This window comes from Serinus canaria, chromosome 1A (genome assembly GCF_022539315.1).
Source record: "Serinus canaria isolate serCan28SL12 chromosome 1A, serCan2020, whole genome shotgun sequence".
Taxonomy (NCBI): domain Eukaryota; kingdom Metazoa; phylum Chordata; class Aves; order Passeriformes; family Fringillidae; genus Serinus; species Serinus canaria.
In genome coordinates this window covers 21,757,924-21,782,046 of record NC_066314.1, presented here as the reverse complement: position 1 = coordinate 21,782,046, position 24,123 = coordinate 21,757,924, and the positions used below count along the sequence as shown (strand labels likewise).

The 24,123-nt window shown below is 37.5% G+C and overlaps 1 protein-coding gene across 6 annotated transcripts in view; it reads left to right on the top strand.

Annotated features, from left to right (window-relative positions):
- Nucleotides 1-20,440, top strand: part of PTPRZ1 (protein tyrosine phosphatase receptor type Z1) — a 129,494-nt gene extending 109,054 nt beyond the window's left edge. For 2 of the 6 annotated variants that reach the window (XM_018910193.3, XM_018910191.3), the window contains exons 15-30: nt 2,935-3,020; nt 5,317-5,337; nt 5,500-5,596; nt 7,029-7,111; nt 7,837-7,971; nt 9,255-9,389; nt 10,401-10,564; nt 12,889-13,024; nt 13,984-14,130; nt 14,743-14,836; nt 15,073-15,146; nt 16,143-16,271; nt 17,437-17,583; nt 18,056-18,198; nt 18,787-18,922; nt 19,411-20,440. In XM_018910193.3, the coding sequence (XP_018765738.3) occupies nt 2,935-3,020; nt 5,317-5,337; nt 5,500-5,596; nt 7,029-7,111; nt 7,837-7,971; nt 9,255-9,389; nt 10,401-10,564; nt 12,889-13,024; nt 13,984-14,130; nt 14,743-14,836; nt 15,073-15,146; nt 16,143-16,271; nt 17,437-17,583; nt 18,056-18,198; nt 18,787-18,922; nt 19,411-19,551 (1,868 nt within the window). In that variant the 3' untranslated portion in view covers nt 19,552-20,440. Of the gene's footprint in view, nt 1-2,934; nt 3,021-5,316; nt 5,338-5,499; nt 5,597-7,028; nt 7,112-7,836; nt 7,972-9,254; nt 9,390-10,400; nt 10,565-11,299; nt 11,384-12,888; nt 13,025-13,983; nt 14,131-14,742; nt 14,837-15,072; nt 15,147-16,142; nt 16,272-17,436; nt 17,584-18,055; nt 18,199-18,786; nt 18,923-19,410 lie in introns of all 6 variants that reach the window. The other 4 variants (XM_018910194.3, XM_018910192.3, XM_018910189.3 and 1 more) reach the window with 3 other exon arrangements.
- Nucleotides 20,441-24,123: the final 3,683 nt, after the last annotated feature.

Genomic DNA, 24,123 nt, shown 5'->3' with positions numbered 1-24,123 from the left:
TCCCTAGAGTGGCTGCTCATGTAGCCATCTGAGCTGCACTAAATAGCTCTAGAGAATTACACCAGCAACAGATCCTGTTGTATTTCTGCCTCTAATTGGATTTGTCACCTGTGTATAGAACATGTCCTATTCTTTTTACCAGCAGGATGAGGATGTGCCTCATCTGTCTGCATTTCACTTGCAATTACAGCATGATCTTATACTTACATATTTTACTAGCATAATTACTATGGTATGGCTGTGTGAACCTCTCATTAAAATAATGCAGAAGTTCAGAATATTATTAGCATCTTCTGATTCTACGTCCACCACATTTATTTGGGGAAACTATTTCCTTTCTTTTCTCAAAGAGTATCACAGGAGCATATGCAGCCTTACAGTTTTTTCAGTCTGTTAGAATGAAATAGATTAATTTCATTCATCTACCTAAACCCAAAATCAATTCATTCTAAGCAGATCCTAAGCCACATTTTCACCTATGAGACAAGGTTATCTTGTTCCACAAGTAATGTTTTTGCAAGCTATGCTATTATATAAGGAGATGGATTTTCATGGAATGACTCAAGGAAGAAAATCAGCCCTTGTGTGAATAACTAGTAAACACAAATAAATTCCAAACATTGGTCTTCCATTGTAACTGAATTGTAGACATCTTTAAATGCATCTTGTATGGATTGATGCTATTAGGAGATGCATAACCTATTACTAAATGGTTAAAAAGCAGAGCTGTGGCTTGATTTCAGAAAACATGATTATATATTAATAAGCAGCAATCATAGGAAATCTCTACTTTAATTCTCCATCATTAACTGTATTGAACTACAACTGTATCATTTTCTTAGAGTTTTTCCTGACCAACTCACCTTGGGGGGAAAGTGTTTTCCATTTCATAATTGCACTTACAGTTATTCTGAGTCCCTAAAATGCATGTTTTGAAACTGAAGGTTTTCCTTCTGAAATGGTGATAAATATTAAAGAGAAAATTTTTTTCTCAGTGACTGAAGATAGACAAAATATTTTATGGAAAAAGCTGCAAGCACTAAGGAAATAGTTTTATTTTACATGCAACAGATGTCAAGTGAACAGTTATTGTGTTTTCTATTGCACAAATGTTTTAACAGTGTAATTTTACAATTGCATCTAATTACAGTATAATACTAGAAAAGAGTGTAAGGCAGGAAGAGTGTTTTGCTACTGCTAAGTTTAATTCTTATGGTTGTGACCAAAAGCACACTCCACAGATCTCATTATATATTAAGTTTCTCTTCCATAGAATTATATATTAAACTTTCCTTCCTTTCATTGGCAAAGATAGGAGATCTGCAGTTATTCAGAGAAAATGCCATGGCCCTTCACAGCACAATTCAAAGATGCATTTAAATAGTCATGAATTACCGGGCAGGATTCAGATCCACTATCAAACTCTAAGTAGTTTGGAGTGATACTTGCTGTCCAGATATAAAATTCATTCCTGGAAGGAAACAAAACCTAAGATTTATTTATCCATTATTGTTCTCACTCTTTGGGTAATTTACCTTCCCTTCTGGTTTTGTGTTTGTATACCATTGGGATAAACACTTCATGCCAGGTTTCATCTCCAAAGTGTGAAGATTGTGTTACACATTTGTTCAGCTTCTCTTAGGCTTGACTGGATAAATTCACTTTTTGTGTTCAGATTCAGTCATATAAGTGGGAGACCAGATGGATCTTAGTACAAATCAACAAATTCTTGGTAACTGAAAGCTAAAATTATTAGGTGGACTAAATACAAAACATCTGTTGATGTGAATAACAGGTCCTTGTTCAGTGTTTCTGACGTTTTGTTCACATATGAAATGGTGATGAAATTACAGATTGTGAAATAAACATATTTTTAAACCATGAAATACTTTAAAAAAAAATCCAACACAATCATTCTTCAGAAAAAAATCTCAGTGAAATAATATCATCCTTTAGCAGATAATTAGCAAACAGATGACTTTGTTTACACAGCATATTTGCAGTAAAGAGAAGATTTAAAGTCCCAAAGGTTTTTGATGTTATTCCTGGTGCATATTCTACACAAGTGGTTTTTTGTATTTGTCTAAAGTAAAATGGAGATGTTACTTTAATTATATTTATTCCTTCAGAGTGTAGATATTTTCTTTGTGAGTAGCCAAAAAGTCTTAAACATAAATCTTTCATTTAAAACTTGATGTATGAAGCCTGATGTGAAAATCTGTGGTCAGTACTGCCATGGTCAGACATAAGATTATTATTAATAGGTAATCATGGAATCACAAGGAGAGCTAGGAGAAAATTCTCTATGGAAGGTAGTCACTAAAGCAGTAAAAGCTGAAAATTAATTCCTGTTTCTCTCAGATGCCAATGCAAACATGCAAGTGTCAGTTAATGTGAAAATACTGGCATAATGCTGCTTTAATTCAGTAGGCTTGGGACCATGTGGCTCCAAGTTCCAGTGCAACACTGATCAGCCTGGAGCACCCAGACAACTCTGCCTAATCATTCCTACTTACCAGTATTATTCAGAGCTGTGCTCTCTCCTTTTGAACATCTTGCAGCAATGAGCTAATCCTCCCATGTCTCCTTGAATTCACAGGGAATTTGGTGTGTTCTTCTATTTACAGACAAGCTCAGCATCTTGCAGAATCAACTCCTTGATTTGGGGGCTTACAGACAGAACAAGACCTAGCAAGGCATTTTCATTATCTTCTTTCCAAATAATAATTTAGAAATGTACAATTGTTAGGTAACTATTTTAGAAATGTTAATGGCATCAAAGGATGTTGTATTTTTTGGGTGTTGTATATCCAAAGTTCATGCCAAGAATTTTATTTCAGGATGTTTTGTGGATTGCCTACATATAAACTTCATTATATGTAACTGGCTTTTTATTCTACATAAATATATTTTTTGTCTTTTCCCACTCCTAAGATGATGTTGGAGCAATTCCAATAAAGCATTTTCCCAAACATGTTGCAGATTTACATGCAAGTAATGGTTTTTCTGAAGAATTTGAGGTATGGCTCTATGATGTCATCTTTTTATTTGCACATACAAATAATGCTAAGTTTAAATGCCTGCAAACAAAAATTGGGGCATTAAACTCTGATTTGGGCACCAATTTCATGAATGCATGTCAATGTGAGTGCTTTGAGCGCAGTACGGAGTTGATGCATAAAGCCTAGGGAGATTACTAAAATCAGGACTGGAATATAAATGGGAATGTTTATTATTGGGATAAAATACCAAATAACTGTGTGGGTAAACTGTGCAAAGGTAGTGCAATGTATATGGTTTATCAGATATAGTGATAGGTCTAAAGCTTTTCCAATACTAATGAAATTTTAATGAAATTTTAATGAAATTTTGCAGAAGCTACTCATATTTGCTTGTTCCATTTACAGAGAAAATAAAATGGAAGTAATAATGAGTACAAGTGGCAAGACTTCTGATTAACAGGGGAGCTATTGTAGTCTTCATATGTGGTAGTGAAAGTTTTACAGTTCCTTTACTAAAGTATATTGTTCATAAGAGGTATTTCAAAATGTTGAAACAAATGCTCTAATTGTACTATCACCATATGTAATTAATGATCTTCATTGTTTTTCTCACACGTGTATTGCAATCACTTTAAATATGGACATGTTCTAACTTAATTCACATAAGCATTAAAGCCCCAAATACCTAATTAAAGCTGTGCCATTAGCAATTTTTACAAGAGATTTCTAATGAAATCAGTCAGTTGGGATGGAAAGGAGTATTTTAGCAGATCTATATTAAGGTAAAATACGATAGTAAGATTCCTGTTGCAAAAACAATAATAAAAGTAAAAATTCAGAGTTTTGCATCTTCAGGTTTTACTTTTGTTTCCCCAGCCGATGTATTGTGATCCAGTGGACCAAATATTCCATGTCCTTCACATACCCTTCTTCATCAGCATTTCCTCTTGAATTCATTTAACATTCAGACTATCCATTTGACTGTAGGACCAAATTTGTAAATACTGGAGAATGTCCAGTACATATTCATATGTTACACATGTGCATATGCACTGATGGAACTGGGCTCCAGCTTGACTAGCTATTAATAAGAGCAGATGTTGAAGGACTGTATGTAAATACAATGGATACAAAGTTCTTTCAGCATTAGAGATTACAGCAATGCAGAAATCAGATTGTTCATTCTAAATTGATCTTTTCCTACAATTTTACTTTTCCTAAATTACAGCAGTGATCTAAAGACCAAATATAGTGCATAGTGTATGTCTCTGAGCTACAGCTGCACCATCTGAAATATTTCATGCTAGTTTTAACTGTTACCAAAAACAAAATCTGTATCCTCTTCATTTGTTGGATATCTTTTTTGGCTTTATGGACTACTCCAGAAGTAGTGTTCAGTTCTTTTCTCTACTGATAGAGAACTTAGAAGATAGGGAAAAACTGAAATATAGTAATTATCTTTGCAGAGTTAGCATATATTTGAACAAGGCTGGTTCAGAATTTTATTTTTGGGGGGGGGGTAGCATTTTTTTTCCTATTACTACAAAATAAATAATTTAAAATATAGTTTTTAAACTGAAAACAATGTTTCATATAGGTATTTAAGTAGATTAAGGCGATTGGCATTAAAATGAAGTCGAAAGAGTTGGGCGACAGCATTTGTACTTTTAGTAATGGCAATGTATTTGCTGTTTCAAAGTGTGGACCTTATAAATGCTTGAGTTTCCTGTCAGCTAAAGTAATCAATAAAATGAATTCATTTTGTGAGTCTTACAGACTTTGTGCCTGCCTTGTCAAGCCTGTCTCTCTCTTTATAAAATTGTTGGCCTCACTGTGAAACCGCTGGCAGCCTGAGCGAGGGCTGTAGCTCTGTCTTTCCCCAGAGTGCTGTGAGGCAGGCTGAACTGCTCACAGTCCTGCTTCAGTGGAGGCTTTGCAGCTGAATGCAGAGAGCAAAAGCATTCCTCAGAGAAACTATTGCATTTATAAGGACACATAAAAATTCCAGTGAACTCTTACATACATAGATAATCTGGCTAAAGTCTGTGCTGCTGCTCATATGTACAAGCTTTCACTGCTTAAGGTCTAACATTAAAGATTAGAAAGGAGATGCTAGCATTTTAACTGGGAAAATTACCTCTTGTTTCCTTTAGGAGTTATGTCAAAAAACTCAGTTTTGTTGCTATTATGGATATATTGCATGACCATAACTGTTTTCCATATAGTAATTGTAATTTATATAAACACTTATCCATTTGTTCTGTGCTGTGGAATTTGATTTTTTTTACTTTTTTTGCATTCATTCCCTCATTAGACACTGAAAGAGTTTTATCAGGTAAGGAATTATTTCACTGCAATTTTTTTAGCAATGAAGTAGTTGTAAAATATCATAGATAATTTGGTATAAGGTTGTGGTTCTTTTCATGCTTGCTTACAGTATTTAAAGACATTTTATGTGTTTTAATAGTTACTAAAGTGTGACATACTTTTTTTTCAGGAAATCCAGAGCTGTACTGTAGATCTAGGTATTACATCAGACAGCTCTAATCACCCTGACAACAAGAATAAGAATCGATACATAAACATTGTTGCTTGTAAGTAAAGGCATCACTTGTTGTTTTGTGTGAGAAATCATTATAAACAAGTACAGATTTATATGTTATTAGCAGGACCAAAAATACTTCTATGCTGAAAGCTCCAGCTGTTGATCAGCAAAGTGCTCCTTGTAGAGGAGCTACCAGATTTCACATTTCTTCAAGTAAGTCCTCTGACATTCTGCTGCTTTGGTGAGTAAGTGTCAGCAAGATGCATTTGTGGCTTCTGCAAAGACCCAAAGGGAGTCGGGAGATTTCGTTATAATGACATTAGAAGGCCAAAGAAGCTTTGATTGTCAAAATTAATCCATCTTTGATATAGAGTAATGGTGATTTATTTTCTCTATGAGCTTCAAAATCCCTGGATATATTCACTGTCAAATATAAACATAAATGTTCTGGTTTTATGTTGTGTTATGCCTGGCAACAACGCAATGCAACAGCTTCATTAGCCAGTACACTTGTTTGCCCATTGCATCACTCTCCCAGATTTTTCTTCTCTGAAACACATCTATTCAGTTTTGGTAATCTCTTTTTCAAGCTATTTCCTCTGGGGTTTTGATCATTTGGTGGATGAATACTTTTCTTTTTAACTCTCTATAGCATTTCAACTTTGTTCTTATTGCAAGAAAGATCTAAATTAAATATATCTTCAGCATTTAGTGTCACTAAAGCTTAACAAAAAAAGTCAGAACCCAGTCAGCTGTCAGGCAGAAGAAAATGTAAACCAGCAATACGAAATGCCAATCTCTCTGGCTAAAGATGTCTCTAAAAGGACAAAAACTCAGGGATTTTCCTCTGCCACTGTGTTTTGTACCTGATCATACAAAAGGCACTAGCCCAGGGGTTGCTTTATTAAAAAGCAGTGCAGAGGCAGCTTAGGGCAGCTGAAGTAGCAAGAATTGTCCTCTCTAAGTGACTCAAGTGTAGTTCTTACCGTCAGTGCAGGCTGCAGAACACTTCAGCTCCTCCTGATGTAGTTACTGCTGACTCTTCAGATGACCAGCATTTTCAAAGTCCATTGCTCTCCAGAGTCCACTCTTTTAACTTGGAATTAAAGTTCCTCAACACTGGTGCCTGCTGTCATTTTGAGACATGCCACTGTGCAGATTTGGCAGTCATGACACGGGACTTACAGAAGACCTAGACACCTTTACAAGCAGCAGCTAGAGGCCATGGGGGGAGCATGTCATAGTGGCTAAAATGACCCCAGGTGCTTCTGTTCAGGCCACTAGATTCTGAATCTCTTCAAACTTTGAGTTCATTTCTTTATTTTTCCACAATTTAGAATTTGTTATCTGCTTCATACCTAAGAAGAAGTGATTGTTACTGTATTGGCCTTATTCTATGTAAAAATACGTTTCACTATTTTTATGAGAAAGAATATAATTCTTACTGAAAATTACTTATTTTCTCCCTTGTTTTACTGCAGATGATCATACTAGGGTTAAATTAGCACAGCTTGCTGAAAAGGATGGAAAACTGACTGATTACATTAATGCAAACTACGTTGATGTAAGTGCCTTTTTTTATCCATTGGCCTATTGATCTGTCAAATTTTCCTGTAAAAAAATGATGTATGGAGATGAATAGATTTAATTCCAAAAACCATCACAATATTACAGATTTTGTTAAAAAAACTTCTGCGATTTAAGGTAAGCCTACAAAGTTAAAGCAAAGGTAAAATGCCAATTCTTTCTTGAATTCATCTTGATATTGTAGCGGCTGCAGCTTAATGAGGGGCATTTTTAAAGAAAAAATGTCCTGTCAAGTCTGAGTCATTTTAGAAGTATATCTCATCTGAGTGGGTAATTCTCCCATCTGAGGTAATCTCATGACAGGAAGATGCCATTTGGCTCAGAGCCTCACCAAGATACCATTACCAGTTTCACTCCATAATTATTTACATGAGAATGATCATAATTCATTTTTTAAACCACTTTTGCAATGAATGTCTGTGTGTCTCCTAATCACTATCATGTCAATGTACTGCCTAAAAATGGGCATTTGAACATACATATCCTATTTGTTGGAATGATAAACATTGGCATAACAGTTGTATTCCTATGTCATTTGATACCACAGGGTTTCCACAATGTCAACAGTTAAAAATTGAAAAGCACCTAAAACCTTTGCAGAGTCTTTAAAAATAAATACATGAAATGTCATGTACACCTCCCAAACTCGTTTTGCTCATGGACAGTGATTTGACAAGTGTCATTTCTTTTATTTCAACTTAGGGCTACAACAAGCCAAAAGCCTACATTGCAGCTCAAGGGCCTCTAAAATCAACAGCAGAAGATTTCTGGAGAATGATATGGGAACATAACGTGGAAGTTATTGTGATGATAACTAATCTCATTGAGAAAGGAAGGGTATGAGTACTGCTGTCCGTTTTTTACTTCTCTGATGTTGGTAGATCTACCTGTAGCAAGCTCCTATCTTTCTTTTTAAAATTTGGTTTAGTCAATATTGAGCAAAAAGCAATAGTTTGTAGTAGTTGCTTGTACCTGGCCTGGGTACAGAAGTATACAGATGGGGATTTGTAGCATGAAACTAAAGAAAATATTCAACAAATCTTGAAAATACCATGTTCTAACCACAAAATAAAAAACAAACTGAAAAAAAGGCTGCTTGTATATAATATGAGTGGAGAGACTGTGGGCCTTGTGCCCACATTCTGCTACAATCTGCATGTCTCCTTGCCATCATGCACTTGGTCAGGGTTGCCTTGGACCCTGGAAAGGAGAAGAATGTAGTTCAGGTGAACTTTCCTGAATGTTCATTGTCTGCTCCCTGTTAACATCCCGAGGTACTCACAGTCCCTTCCCTGCTACATGACTGGACACACATTTGTCTAGAGAGACCAAATGGGGTCAAATCCCATCACAGGGTGGGTGTTTCTCTGATTATGTGATGTACCCTGGGGCCACATGAGGAGACGTTGCATCACACTTGCCACACTGGCAGCAATGCCTAAAATGAATGCAAATCTTATCATACAACCTGTAAAGCATCTCTCAGATGGTACAGACACAGTAATTTCAGGTGAGGGCTGACTGGGAGTACCATTCATTTGTAACACCATGCTATAAACAAGCACTCTTCTAATACTCTTAGAGAAGATGCTGTATGACTAGCCAACCAAAATGATGACTAGCCAACCAAAAGGCTGGACATATCACAGCTCTCTCCTGCATATTCTAGCCATACATAGGCTCACTCTTGCCCTCTCTACCAGATATACCCTGCCCATACTATAAACTAATACCATTCTACTGACTTGGATGTATTCCTACATTTCCTATAGATCATGTTATTTTCTTTAGGTTTTAGAGTGTCTATAGAATGGAAAATTTCACAACATTAGACCCTTTTAACTCTGTTAGTATGATTTAAACCTCTTTTTTTTGAGTTTTCCAAATGAAGAACATCTTTGAACAGCTATCCCTCTACAGCACAAAATAATTTTTATTTGTTGTCCTGCACAGAAGATCATGTCTGTTATAAACTAGGTATATTGAGAGTCCCAATACAGTTTCGTGCTTTACTCTGCTCTTAAATTTGAAAAATTCAGCTTGCTAGTTTGACATTTTATGAGGTTTTTTTCTATTATTTATAGAGAAATTTTCTAACAGAGAAAATTTATTTCTAACAGAGAAAATGTGACCAGTACTGGCCTGCTGAAGGTAGTGAAGAATATGGGAACTTCTTGGTTACTCAGAAGAGTGTTCATGTACTTGCCTATTACACTGTGAGGAATTTTACTCTTAGAAACACCAAGATCAAAAAGGTTTGTGACATCCTAAAAACGCAAGTAGGCAAAAGGAAGCATTAAAAGATGCTCAGAATATTTTTAAAGCAGTTAACTCTTTTCTGCTGTATATGTGAAGCTGAATCCTATAGATCTCAGCCAGCCAAGATGCTTGTGAACTTTAGTTAATTTGACCAGATAAACAAACTCAGGAAATTGTAGGACCATCAGGGGAAAAGCAGTGACCACATTGGAGAGCTGAAGTGGACTTTGGCTACCTGGATAGCAGGATGATTGATTTTCAGAAAGAGAGCAACTTGAAGAAAATGTGGTATGGTTTAAATTATCCACCTCATCTCTCCATTTTCCTTTCTAAAGACAGATGAATACGCACTTTGTTTTATTGTAACCAGAACCAACATGATCTCAGCTCAGCAGGGTGATGTTAGCTACTTCCAGGAGAATTCTAAAAACTCAATTTGTTCCAGCCACAGAGATGTCTGGGACATCTAGACTCTCCCCCTCCCTGCATAATAAATACATAATGTTTGGCATTTACTATCAATTAATCATTCTGCCTATTTTAGGAACCAATCTCTGAATGAGTTGACCTGCTTTCTGAAGGCATCCCTGCCTCTGAGTTGCCATGGAGGAAGGGAGCTTAGAAAAGCAGCCTACACCAGGCTAGGTACCTTGTAGATCACTGAAGCTGGGTGAGATGAATCCTGCTCTTCCTGTTCACTCAACAGAGGAGCAGAGCAGCAGGAAGAGCTGGTGACTCTTGAGAGCAGCTGTAACTTGTTACTCTCCAGTGCTCCTAATCTTTCTCCATTGCTTTCTGAGACAGTGTCAGGTCAGTTTTCCACTCAGTGGGCAAGCTGGTAAGACAGAACCACTGGTCCTTCCCCTTCTCTTGGAAGGCTGGAATATTCAGAGCCAGGCATGCTTTGAACTAGATAGGGATAGTACTAGTTTAACAGCTATCAGGTATGGAAATAAAATGAAGGAAGATGTGGGCTGCTTACACGTGCAATTATTTTTTTGTTGCAGGGCTCCCAGAAAGGGAGGTCCAGTGGCCGCATAGTGACTCAGTACCATTATACCCAGTGGCCTGACATGGGTGTTCCAGAATATTCCCTGCCCGTTCTCACCTTCGTGCGGAAGGCATCGCATGCGAAGCGCCACGCTGTCGGGCCTGTTGTGGTTCATTGCAGGTGTGCTTTCTAGTGCTGTAAGGTTCACTCCACTTTTGTTTTGCAGAAGAAAAGAGTTTTTCAGTGGTGGGTTAAGCAAAATTTCACTCTTGCATTTAACGATTCCTGATGGAGTAAGATTAACTTCTTAGCTGATATTCTTATCTGATATTTCTCTCCTTCATAAGGCCAACTAATCAATTGTGCCACTTCTGTAAATCTGTAAATCTCCATAAACAAGATGATGCTGCTGCTCTGCACTGTTCTTTTTTTTTTTTTTTTTTTTTTCTGGCTAAACTGCTTTTACTTCTATTTTTTTTCACATTTCTGTACTGCTATCTTGAATGCTATGAGCTTACCAGATACACGTGTGGGGATAATTGCTTCATTTCTGCAAATGTATTGTTAGGATGCTTTTGGCTCGTGCTTTCTTTGGTGCAGGGATACTCTGTAATCCTAAGAGGAGCTCTGTGCACAAGAGAAGACTCACTCTATTCCTGGCTGAACTACAACTCTGCTGTTTTTAACATTCTCTGGGCTCTAGGAGTCATTTGCAATGGAGGAGCGTTCTGGGGAACGGTTGAGGTCTGCATGTGCCGCAGTGTGCAGGCAGGTGTTCTGTCAGTGCTCTCTGAAACTGGCAGCTCAGGGAAAATTGGTTAAAAAGGGCTTGTAGGACCTGGAATGACTTCACAATGCCCATGAAGGACTGGGTTATTGTAAAATATATAAGCAGGTTCTGGTTTTCCACTGTAGTACCTCACCTTTGATGGAACATTTGGAAAGAGAACCTCCTCATCAATTCTGTCCTTCTGGAGCTGACACTGAGAAAGCCAACAGGTAAAGTCACCTCACAAATGCTGCAAATGAAGATATTTTATTTGTGGGACAATCTAATCTGACTGACATCTGTTTTTAGCTTGGAAAATTAAAATTCCATATCTTGTTGTTCTGCTGCTATTTGCATCCTGGCTGTTCTTGGGAAATTTAAAATTTCAAGTCTGATATTGCTGAGATATTGGCAATACATTTGGAATCAATTAAACTGAGTTTTTAAGAAGTGAACAGTGGTAAGTTGTGTGGCTTCAGTCAGACCTCTCCCTTGGGTCACAGGTATAACTCACCTCTGTCTGTAGGCTGTACAACACAGTTGTACAGTTTTTAGCTAAAATGACCACGTGCACTATGGAATTTCAAAGGAATCATCTCATGTTTGAAATATGAATTTTATTTATATTTACAGGCTATATGGAAGACACAAATGATGAGGTTCATACAATTTATTTTAGCTATTTTTATTTGGTACTTTTCATGTTTTGTCTCTCATAACAAGTACAGATGGTGTCTGGTAATCTTTGTACTTCTTTGTGTCTAACAGGGTATTAACAACCTGGACCTTTGAGTTTCATATCATACTTATTTAGACAGTTTATTACAGCAATCTGATCTCACTCTACCTCTGCTCTGTGCCCCCTCTGTGGCAGAAATGAGATGACTGAATTAGCATGTATGGACTGAGCTGGATCTGCCCACAGGGGACCATGCAGACCCAGCACAGTGCTGCTCTCAAGTTACATGTACACTATAATGTTCCTTCATATCTTGGAGGGGAATTACAACAGACTATTTCCCATATATGACCAGATAACAAAAACTGACCTCTTGACCTTGTACTTCCCACCCAGATATTTTATAAGTGAAAAAGTTTTTCTCTAATTTTATGATACAGCTGGTTTTATACTAAATTAATTGGAGTTCATAACAGGAATGAGTTGATTAACTCTTTCTTCTCTATTTCCCATTTTTAAAAAGGTTTTCAAAAATTGCTTGCCATCTTAACTTTTTCTGAAGAGCACTAAGCTTTTTTCTTTTACAGATATAATCTCAACAGTTCTGCCATTTCCTGGGTTTATCTTTCAAATCTCCTGTACTGTCGTGGGTTTTATAATGCAACTTTTGCTTTAAAATGAGGTTTCAACATAGAAGAATTTGAATATATTAACTGTGCCCAAGTGCTGACATACACCACCTTATCTAGATATACTTGGCAAAGTATCCTAAGGAATATCAGAAGGCTGAAAATTGCAGAGCTGCAGGAAATCCCTTAGTTCTATTTCAGCCAATAATTTAAAAACCATTTGAGAAAATGATGTTTAGGTCTCTCTTGTACAAAGAAAAAGATTACTATCAGCCTTGAACCTTTAACAAAGTAAATCATATAATAAAATCATTTTGTAGAGGAAAATCTTCCGTATGCAGCAGTTTGTTGAAAAAGCTATGTGTATGGAAAATTTCTTTACATTAGTGTTTTATTTCAGGCTCAAGACCATTTTTTTGTTTTATAGTGCTGGTGTTGGAAGGACAGGCACATACATAGTGTTAGACAGCATGCTGCAGCAAATTCAGCATGAAGGGACAGTCAACATATTTGGATTCTTAAAACACATACGTACCCAAAGGAACTACTTGGTGCAGACTGAGGTAAGAATACAATATAAATAGCATGAGACTATTACAAACTTTGGGTTTGCAAGAGGAGAGATAATGCAATCCTCTTGCTGGCACCACCAGACAGACAGAAACCAGTCATCAGACTAGATTTTCCCTTTTGCTTCCCTTTGTTTTATAGACATCCTTTGAGGCACACTGAGAGCAATGCATTAGAAATTATCTTTCCTTGGGCTCTTATCTGTTTATTAAGGAGGACTCAGAAGGAAGCCTGTATAAATCATGCTTCCTATAGCAGTGCTTTCTTGGCAGGACTTGTATTTTTGTCACGGAGCTTTGTGAGGAAGCACCATTGTCAGGCATTCAGATCTTCACTGAACCTCATCCAACAGTTTATATTAGGCAATAAAATATGCTAAAAAAGCTATTTCAGACAGAAAATTATTTATAGGTGCTTTAAACTGAAGATTATATATAGAATATTGAAAGACCAAGAGAAAACAATAAGGGCAACAGCAGGGCATTTGAAAGTCTATTTCAGGTTTCAAGAACAGGTGGTTAGATTCCCCGGTGCCTTTCAATAGAAAAAAAAGTTAATCAACAGCTAGGGTACTTATTCCAAAGGATGTGAGAGAGAAAATAGAGAATAGCAGTAGGAACTAGGGGTAGGACTGGCTTGAAAATTTTACCCAAGGCTGTGCTTGCATTTTTACCTCTATTCTGTTAACGTGAGATATCACAGGTAGTGAGGATTTGGTATTAAATCATACATATATATGTGTATTTATGTATGTATTGCAAGTGTAATTGTCAGTTGTGCTTGTAATGTGTGTACTGCCACTGCAGAGGGACAGCCTTCACTATAGAGGATCACATTTGAGAAAACCCCTGTGAAAAAATACTGACCACATCAGAAGTGGCAGCTTAATCAGAGGGAGTCCAGGGGAATCTGAAAGTCGTGAGAGCTCAGGTGTTTGGTTGTGTTTTCCTAGGAGCAGTACATCTTCATTCATGATGCCTTGGTCGAAGCAATACTCAGTAAAGAAACAGAAGTCCCTGAGACTCACATTCATGCCTACGTTAATGCTCTCTTGATACCTGGACCAACAGGAAAGACCAGACTGGAGAAACAATTCAAGGTGAGCTCTCTGAGATAGTAGTGGGAAAATCTTTGGGTTTGTAAACCTGAATGACTTAAAAGGAGGTATCTCAACACAACTTTCATCAGCTTTCGCTACCTAAAATTTAACTGCTGAGCCTAAATTAAGATGAAATTTATCAAATGAATGCAGTCAATTGGGACAGAATTATTTGCATACTCTTAAGGAATCTACCCAAAATATACACAAAAAAGTGATCATGAGAAATAGGACAGTAAGTAGATTTTGGAAAATTTAACTACATGCCTTTGCAGGAAGCTCTCAAAGAAACAGCAGTCTGGAAAGATACTGTTCTGGCAGATTTGTCATGAGCTATATTGACCAATCAGTGTACTCCCCTCAGTGTACAGCACTGGCTAGATGCCAGACATCACCTTCAAACATACAGGTATTGATCTAGGGTTCAAGAATAATTTGAACTGCTAAGAACAGTGAAGAAAAATTATTCTAAGTAGTTTAGACAGATAACTAGATAACTAAAGTTAAGAGAGACAGCAAACCTGCAATATAGGCACCCTTCTGTTTAATGACACTTATGAAGGAATGGCTTCTCTGCAGTTACCTGACTTTTTTTTAACTTTGTTGTTTCAGTTACTGAGCCAGTCTAACACACAGCAGTGTGATTATTCAACTGCACTCAAACAGTGTAACAGAGAAAAGAACCGAACCTCCTCTATCATTCCTGGTAAGCTTCTTCAATACTCAACAAGAACTGTAGACATCTGCATTAGTTCTGTAAGGAACATTACAGTGAAGAAGTGAATTATGAATTACACATAGAAAAACAAAATTAATGGCTGGATAGCACTTTGTACCAGTTGATGGAGCCCAGTGTTATAATTACTGTGAGATGTGAGATAATTGGTATAATATTATAAGAGTCATTGCAACATGCTTTTGAATTCATAACTTTTTTTACAGTGGAAAGATCTAGAGTGGGTATCTCATCACTATCTGGCGAAGGCACAGACTACATCAATGCTTCCTATATTATGGTAAGTCAGTTAATATATTGGTGAAAAACAATGAACAGCTGTTTTCAGAGCTGCCATTTGGCTGATTTAGGGTGGCACAATCCTGATTTTGGCTGGTTTTTCCCATTATTCACTCTGCCTGAAGGAGTTACTTCCCCCAGGAAGTGCTATTACCATTATTACTGGTTTCAAGTTTGGTTAAGTGCATTGCATTTTAACAATCTGTAGAATCAGAAACCACATCATAGTTTTAAAAACTCGTAAAGCTAAATGCTATATGGAAAGATTTTTTGAGATGAACTAAATGTCTAAATGTGTTAACTAACAAGTTAGTATTTCATGGCTGTATTGAGGTTTGTCTTCCTACCTGCTCATCTTACAGTGCTTTTGCCACTGGCATAGCCTAAGATGCCATAGTTCACCAGCTTTCCATTTTCTTTTTGCACTCTGGGTTTTCTTCAACTCTCTCCCCCTTCAATAGATGAGAGGGAGGAGTAAATGCCTCCTGGACATTCAGGAAAGAGATGGAAAATCTCTGTGCTGTGGTATGTGTACCTGATCTTTCAGGTGTGTTACTGCATAGGAACTCTTTTTCATGGTAAGAGATTGATCTGAGATATCTGTACAAATTAAGAAACTGCTTGGGACTTTTGCAGATCTTTCAAGTATTCTTTTATTTGGTCAGGTAGTCAGCTCCTCTGTAATTATGGATAATATATTTTCATTCTGAGCTGGCTGTTTGAGTCTCCTCTGATCTCTTGCCATTTTTTTATCACTTTTTTTTTAAGTCTTAGTATTTTTTCAATGTAATTGAATCTATTCTTTTCACATGGAAAATATTTAAGTGGAAGTTTTATATTTTTCTAATATTTGCAGGAAGCCAAAAAAGGAACGAGTGTGCAATGCATTTTGTAGGTTCTCGCTCTGTCACTAGAAGCGTCCTTTAAGCATTAATACTTGGGCAGCAATTTCAAATATGTCTTTTCTTTTGTTTTTTGCTTGGGTTTTTTTTTTCAGGGTTATTATCAAAGTAATGAATTCATTATTACTCAGCATCCCTTACTACACACTATCAAGGATTTCTGGAGAATGATATGGGACCATAATGCCCAGTTAATAGTCATGCTTCCTGATAGCCAGAATATGGTGAGTTCTGTGGCTGATTTTTATGAGTTTATGTATGAATGTTATTAGTATTACCATTTTGATATATGCAGGATATGAGAAAATGTCTTGGATTATGCAAAAAACCCCAGTTAAAATTAATAATAGCAAGCTGAGTGTAAAATCCCAAAGTAATCTAGCAGAAATCTAGAATTCCTTGTCCAGGCAGATTGTGATTGAAAAGAAAATGTATTGAATCAGTCCTCTACAATTTATACAAGGAGGCAAACAGCAGAAGTAACCATTATGCAAGGTTAGTTTTTGCTCCACGACTTCTTAGTTGCAATATGGCTTCTTTGTCATTATTAGGTAAGAGCAGAAGTCTGACGTTGTTTCTTGCCCAGCAGCGGCTGGTGGGACCTGGGCAGGGCCAGGAGCACCAGTGGCCAAGCATCCCTCATGTATGAAAGGAGCCCATGGGGAGCAGGAGTGGCCAGGAGCACTGCCAGCAGGGTGGGCACCCAGGGCATGGGGCCTCAGCTCCTGCAGGAGTGTGCAGGGAGGGCACTGAAGCCCTGCCAGCTTGACCAGGCAGCAGTGGTACCCAGCCAGCACACAGCCATGGCCTCTCTGAGCTCTGCATCCTCCACAGCTGCAAGCCAGCCCACCTTCCCTGAAACACACACAACAGGCAGGCAGGACACATGACAAGGAGGATTCCCTATCTGTCTGACCATTTTGGTTATTCAAACTATTACAGGATTTTCTTAAAAAAAAAAAAAAAAACCAACTCTCTTCATTTCCACTGTCAGACAGAAAGGATGCTCCCATGAACTTCTTTCTGCACTTTCAGATAATCCCAAGACCACACATACATTAGAGCACGCCAGCTAAATGTATCACATGACCATGGGCCATGCACAGCACAGCACAACCCAAAGGCCAGGCTGGATGTGTGGCACTGTGCAGCACTGCAGGTTCATCACTATGGAGGTCCACAGGGTACATTAATCACTACAAAAGTGTTTGAAAACCATCACTTTGCCATCATCATATCACGCAAAATTTGATTTGTCAATTTAAATCTAGATGGCTGGATTGATTATATATGTGACACATTATTTATTATGTGTGATTTTGTATTTTAAGAGCTTAACATTATTTACTTTTATGACTCCAATATTGTTTTTTTTTTTTTTTCCTGGAGGCTGAAGATGAATTTGTGTACTGGCCAAACAAAGACGAGCCTATAAACTGTGAGAGTTTCAAAGTCACTATGATTGCTGAAGAACACAAATGTCTGTCTAACGAGGAGAAGCTCATAATCCAAGACTTTATTTTAGAAGCTACACAGGTAACACCGTCATAAACATATAACTCAGGACTTGATTTTTTAAAGGTAATGCCCACATTTTTTACATTTTCAATGCTAAATTACTGATAAAATATCCATGCCCTAGAAACATCCATGGAAGGACTAATGTCTAGAAGATAATATGATGACATGGAAAATAGGGGAATCCAACCTCCACAGTGGTGGGGTTCTGCATCTGGAGGCTGAAGCTGGAACAAAGTGAAGGAAAAGAATAAGAAACTCAATTTCAACACTGAAAACCCTGCCCTAGAAACATCATGGAAGGACTAATGTCTAGAAGATAATATGATGACATGGAAAATAGGGGAATCCAACCTCCACAGTGGTGGGGTTCTGCATCTGGAGGCTGAAGCTGGAACAAAGTGAAGGAAAAGAATAAGAAACTCAAATCTTTTACAAAATTGATTTATGGGGTTTTTTGCTTGTTTTTTTTTTTTTTTTAATCATTTAGGATGACTATGTACTTGAAGTGAGGCATTTTCAGTGTCCAAAATGGCCAAATCCTGATAGTCCCATTAGTAAAACTTTTGAACTGATCAGCATCATCAAAGAGGAAGCTTCCAGCCGTGATGGGCCCATGATTGTACATGATGAGTAAGAACTGCACTTTTCTGTTTGTTTTGATGTTTTTCTGTAGAACCATCCTTTCACTGCATGAAAGCAGCTGAAACAAGGCACAAAGTCTGCACTGAACAGTAGTGGTGATGCTTCTGTTCCAGCTGTACCAACAAGAGAAACATTTTTATTTTATCATACTTCATTTCAGTTTTATCATTTTGATACTCTAGGTGATTATCAGGTAGGTCACTAGAGGGGAACTCAGTTAAGATTTCAGTGCCTTTTACTGAAAGGGTTAACTGTTTAGATGAGGCACCATACCGTACTCCAGCTGTTCAGTAATGGCAAAAATAACAAAATCTTGAAACACTGTTTTGAAATGTCTGAAGGACCCAAAGCATTTGGTTATTAGAGAGTTGAAGAGAAATAACTCTTAAGAAGTTTGTAGCCAGTTGCTGTGAAAGCTTTTTTAAGCTAGTGCTGGGCAGACATGTTTCATGTTACCCATTTGTGATATTGTAAATATCCCAATTCATCTTACCAGTTTGCCCCAGAATTTGTATTCTTTCCAGCTGTAAAACCTGACTGAGTTTCTAGAGTTTTGTTTTGTTTTACTTTACAAAGGCATGGAGGGGTGACAGCAGGCACATTCTGTGCATTAACAACTCTGATGCATCAACTGGAAAATGAGAATTCAGTGGATGTTTACCATGTAGCAAAGATGATAAATCTGATGAGGCCTGGAATCTTTACAGACATTGTAAGTAATAAGCAAAATGTGCACTTTTTTTCCCTATGTGTGACATTAGATCTTAGGGCAACATTACTGAACTATTTGTCATCTTAGTTTCTGCAGGAATTAATAAAAACTGTCTTCCAGAGGTGCTGTAGAAAAAGAAATCTTCCTGGAAAGAATTCAGATGACAAAAAACTGAGAAAAAAAGCCAACAGACAAATAGTAACTCTAATCCTGTCCCCAAATTTGCAATTGACTTTAACAAGGATCAGAGTCAGCATATATTTCTTTTTAAATGCAGTTTTCTCCCCTACCTTTACTGTGCTCCCTGTTGTTGTGCTTTACATTGTGTACAGGGGGAGCCATTAGTCAGAAAATAATAAAGGTGCTGTGTAACACAAAAACTTCTGGAGCACAGTAAATTTACAGGCTGACACATCAGCTGTTAATTAATTTTGAGCAACAGTGCCAGAAAATAACTATTTCTGCCATCATCCTCTTTTCTCCCCCAGGAACAGTACCAGTTTCTGTACAAAGCTATTCTCAGCCTTGTCAGCACAAGACAAGAAGAAAACCCTTCAGCATCTATGGACAGTAATGGCTCAGCTTTACCTGATGGAAATGCAGCTGAAAGTTTAGAATCCTTAGTTTAATTAGCACATCAAATCAAACATGCACATCACTGCACCACACCAATCACACCTGGAGTTTATCATTATTATTCTCAGTTTTATACTTTGGGTGGGGAAAATCTGCTCAGTCACTATATATGTAATCAGACCCCAAGCGTTGCTCAAACCAAGTCATTTTTGTTATCTACAACTTTACTGTGGAACTTTTATCATTAACAATGTGTGCCTTTTCTTGAAAGATTTCTTGTAATACATTGTTACATTTGGGCTAACTTGATTGACTTTTACAGTGTTTCTAATAATTGAATTGTGGTATGTTTTTTCAGTATTAGGTTTTTTGATTTATCTGGCTTTACTTTTAACTTAAAATTACCATATTTATAGATGTTAGGGAATCCTCAATTACAAACATGTCATGGGTTTAGTATTTGGTTTCTTTGCTGTATTTATAACAATTTACATTTGCTAGAAATGCAACTTTTAATATAGTAGAATGTAAATAAGATACCATTCTACATAACATTCAACATTTTGAGACTTCAATTAGACATTTAGAATAGTAATCTGATACTTACTGTAAATACTGCTACTTCTGTAGTGATCCATGGACCAAATTTATATTTATAATTGTAGATTTTTATATTTTACTACAGAGTCAGTTTTCTAGTTCTGTGTAATTGCCTTGTTAAAATGATGTAGTCAGTATGTTTTTACTTTAACAAAGTCTTCTGATATATAATTGTGCATCTTAAGCAATTTACCTTCATATAGCTGCATGTGATTTTAACTTTTTGTGGGAACTAGAAATCATGTTTTGAAATGAAAACTTTTTATGAGACTAACACTGTACTTGGCATTGTTAAATTGTTTTTACCCTGGTATTGCAAAAATAAATATAAATATTCCAGTCTGTGCTTAGTAGTCTTCCACGTAAACAGTCTGCACTGCCACGCAGGAGAGCTTTTATGTACGAGACTTAAGGCTGATCTGCAGACAGCTGCTCTTCCTGTGGAATCCATGACTCCAGGGGACATTTATAGAAAACTTTTATGTTCTTCTATCTCTGCTCCTACCCATGCCTGCAGTGTCCACATTAGCTCCTTTTTAGCGTTCCCTCCCACGTCTCCCAGCCTGGTTGCCCAATGGGCTGTCCCAGGTGTCCCAATCGCCTCTGCTGGCCCCTCCCAAGACACCTCTGTGCCAGCTTGGCTTCAGGACATTCACTCAGCTGCTGAGCCCTTTGCTGCCTCCTTTGGCAAGGCAACAGTCAAACTTTGGGAGCAATAAAGCAAGCAATCTCTGCAAGAGCAAGACCAAAATGTTTCAAATTGACCTCGATAATTTTCTGTAACATTCAGAACTGGCAAGAAAAGATACTCATTGTACTGAAGGCTGAGTCTCCAAGGGGCTGGATGTTCATTTAAATGAAATTAAAATTAAAATGTTCATTTAAAACTAGCGTGGGCAGCAAGACCAAGTATTTTCTCACTTTATACAGTATATGCAGTTGCTATGTAGAAATACTGAGAGCAGAACTACTGTTCTGGAGTAGAATGCACAGAAAATAGTGGACACTCTCTGAGATGAAAACCAAGCATGGGAAAAGAGAGGCCTGATGTGAGCTTGGAGATGTTATTTGACTGATTCCTAGAGTAGGCATGTGTAAGGGAATTCATTGTGTCAGCAGAGAGATCTAGACCCCCTCAGCAGTGTGGGACTGAGGATAGGTGGAGCTGCCACAAAGCCAAAATAAATTTAGGTTGAGAGGAATCTAAACAGCAGAATCTCTAAAGAATCTTCATACTGTTGATACGTGAAATGAGCATGAAGGTCCTAGACGAGGAGACAGACTGGCACAGCTAGCAGTGAAGCAGATATTTCTATGCTCTTGCCCTCTTTTATTACAAGAAAAATATTCATATAGACAAAACAATGTATCACCAAATCACAGGGATGGTGTAAGGTCGGAAGGGACTACTGAAGGTCATCTAGACCACGTAACATAGGGGGGGTTATAAAACTGTTTTAAAGTATTAGTGTGTTTGAATTCTCTTTTACCTTTGAGCACCTCTGTTTATAGCCACAGCAGTGCAGTCCCAGAGGTTATGGAGTGTTCAATCCAGTTGACTCGGGACCCTGGAGGATTCCCTTTCCCCATCCAGCAGAGCTGCATGCAGGATGATTCCCCTGTCAGCCCAATGGTCCTGTGCAGCTCCAGCCAGGGAATGTGCAGTGTTCCACACAGGGGGACACACGTGCATACACACACAGGATGGCAGAAATAGGATTCATGACACAGAGAACAGGACGAGCATTTAAGAAGGGGCAGGACAGAGGGCCATGGTCAGACACAGGGCATGAATGGGTGAAGGCTCTGGCCAGCAGCCAGCACATGCACATGCAAGCACCTTTTACTCCTCTTCTCTCCATGTTCCTGTGCCTATTCCCTGTTCTCCTTAGTGCCTCTGTTTCTCCAACCTTGTCTATCCCTTTGCAGGTAAAAAAAGTTCTTACCTAATTACTTCCATGGGTCTTAGCTTTGCTACCCCATTCCCAAATGTGAAACCTCAGATGCTGCTGCTTAGATCTTCTCAGCCACAATGGTGTTGTCAAGTTCCCTGGTATTCTTACCTCACAAGCTTTTCTTTCCAAAAGGTCTCCACCAGACCTTGGCCTTCCCTCACAGAACTTCCCATGAACTGCCTGTGGAGCACCACAAGATTTTATGGCACTCTCCCTAACTCCTGTCAGCTGCCCATTCTTGCTCACTCCAGCAAGTTTCTCAGGATCTGTGCAGGTAGCTCAGCCTTGGGCCAGGGGTGCCAGCCGCGTGCCTGCAGACACAAATATTCATTTCTTTAGTTCAAAGATATAATTAGTACATTAAATAATTTAGAGGGAACCTACTTTTCTGGGCTGAAATATCTTTATTCAGGTTTTACTTCTTCTTTTCTTTTCTTTTTTTTTTTTTTCTTCTTTTTAATCCTGTGTTTCTTGCCATGGTTGCATAATTGGTAATTCTGAAGTTCAGGAAGAACAGGACTGAGATAGGACTCCTAAGTGCAAGCAAAAATGCAATGTATCTCTTGTGGAGTTGAGTGCTGTGAAGGAATAGGATCTAGAACTAAATTGCTGAGTTTGGGGGTTGACAGGAGTTTAAAATGTCTATTAATGGGTGCATTGCCCCAAATGATGCACTTTTTTAAAGAATTACACGTACACATTTTTCACAGTGTTCAGGCACAAATTTGGTGCATACTAAGTTGTGTAATGGTTGTGCTTTGCAAAAAGGATTATTTTCTTTCTCAGGTGTCCTGAGGGTTCCTTACTATTTCTTCTAAAGCCCTCAGATTTGCTGACAGACTCCATTTGCACATCTAGGCTAATAAGGACAGCAATAATAATATCGTACTTCCCCCTTCTTATTCAAAAATTATAGAAAAAAATTTTGATATCCCAATCTCTAGGGGTGCACATACCAGAATGGTTAATTGCGATTTTGTGGCCAATTGCAAACCATATTCCAAAACCTTAACTATACTTCTGCACTTCACCACGTTAGCATCTCGTGTGCTACTTATTCAGCCTTTTCTTCCGGAAAACTGGCTTGTTGCCTCACATTTCAAATAACACGAATGAAGTTACCTTCTGCTAATGTATTTACAGTTTCATATAGTTGTATATACAAAGTAATTTTTTGACCAATTAATTCTGTTATGTTTTTTCAAGCATCTATGGACCAAAAGCAAAAAAGGAATCCTCCTTTCTAAAATCCCATCTTGACATAACTGTTCCTTTCAACCTAAATTTTTTTGCAGACATTTTAAAATTGTAATCCAAGGAATCAGCTGTCATTCAAAGTTTCTTTCAGAGATGTTTGTAATCACATTCATCATCTTAGCATGCTGACAAGTTATTTAAAACATAAGTGCTTAGGATAATCTCTTTACTCACACATATTGGTTCTGATCTAGAAAAAAAAATAAGAATCATAAAAAAATCTTCTATAATCTTCAACTGTGATGGATTATAGATTTTAATAAATGTGTGTCAGTTCCTCTCTCAGACAAAGGCCATATTCTAATTAATTTTTTTCTTATAATCCAAGCCACAGACTCAAAAGACATACAGCCTGCCTATTCAAACTGGGTCAAGTGTGGAGAAGATGTTATGTATCTCTGGCAAAAAGTAAGATATTAATAAACAACAGCAGGTTCAGCTTTTTTCTCTACAGAGCTGTAAGTCATGTGTGACAGGGAGAACTTGATTAGTGATCTTTCTCCTAAGAATCATAGAAGAGTTGAGATTTCAAAAAAAAAGAAAGAAAACAAGTAATTTACTATCACCAACTTTTTAGTGATTGTGATATGGAGATTTAATACCTATGGAAAAGCTTTACAAGGATCAGTAGTTAGTAGTGAACAGAAATGTCAGTACAGCAACAAATCAGCTAAAGACTTCAAAAAATCATTGGACTTCAAAAATCAAATTGGACTTAAAAACTTGTTAGCAATGTTTTATCACAATTCTGGCTTTACAATTCCTTGCTGTGTCCTAGGATAATGTGAGTAATTTCAGACAGGTTGAAATTGG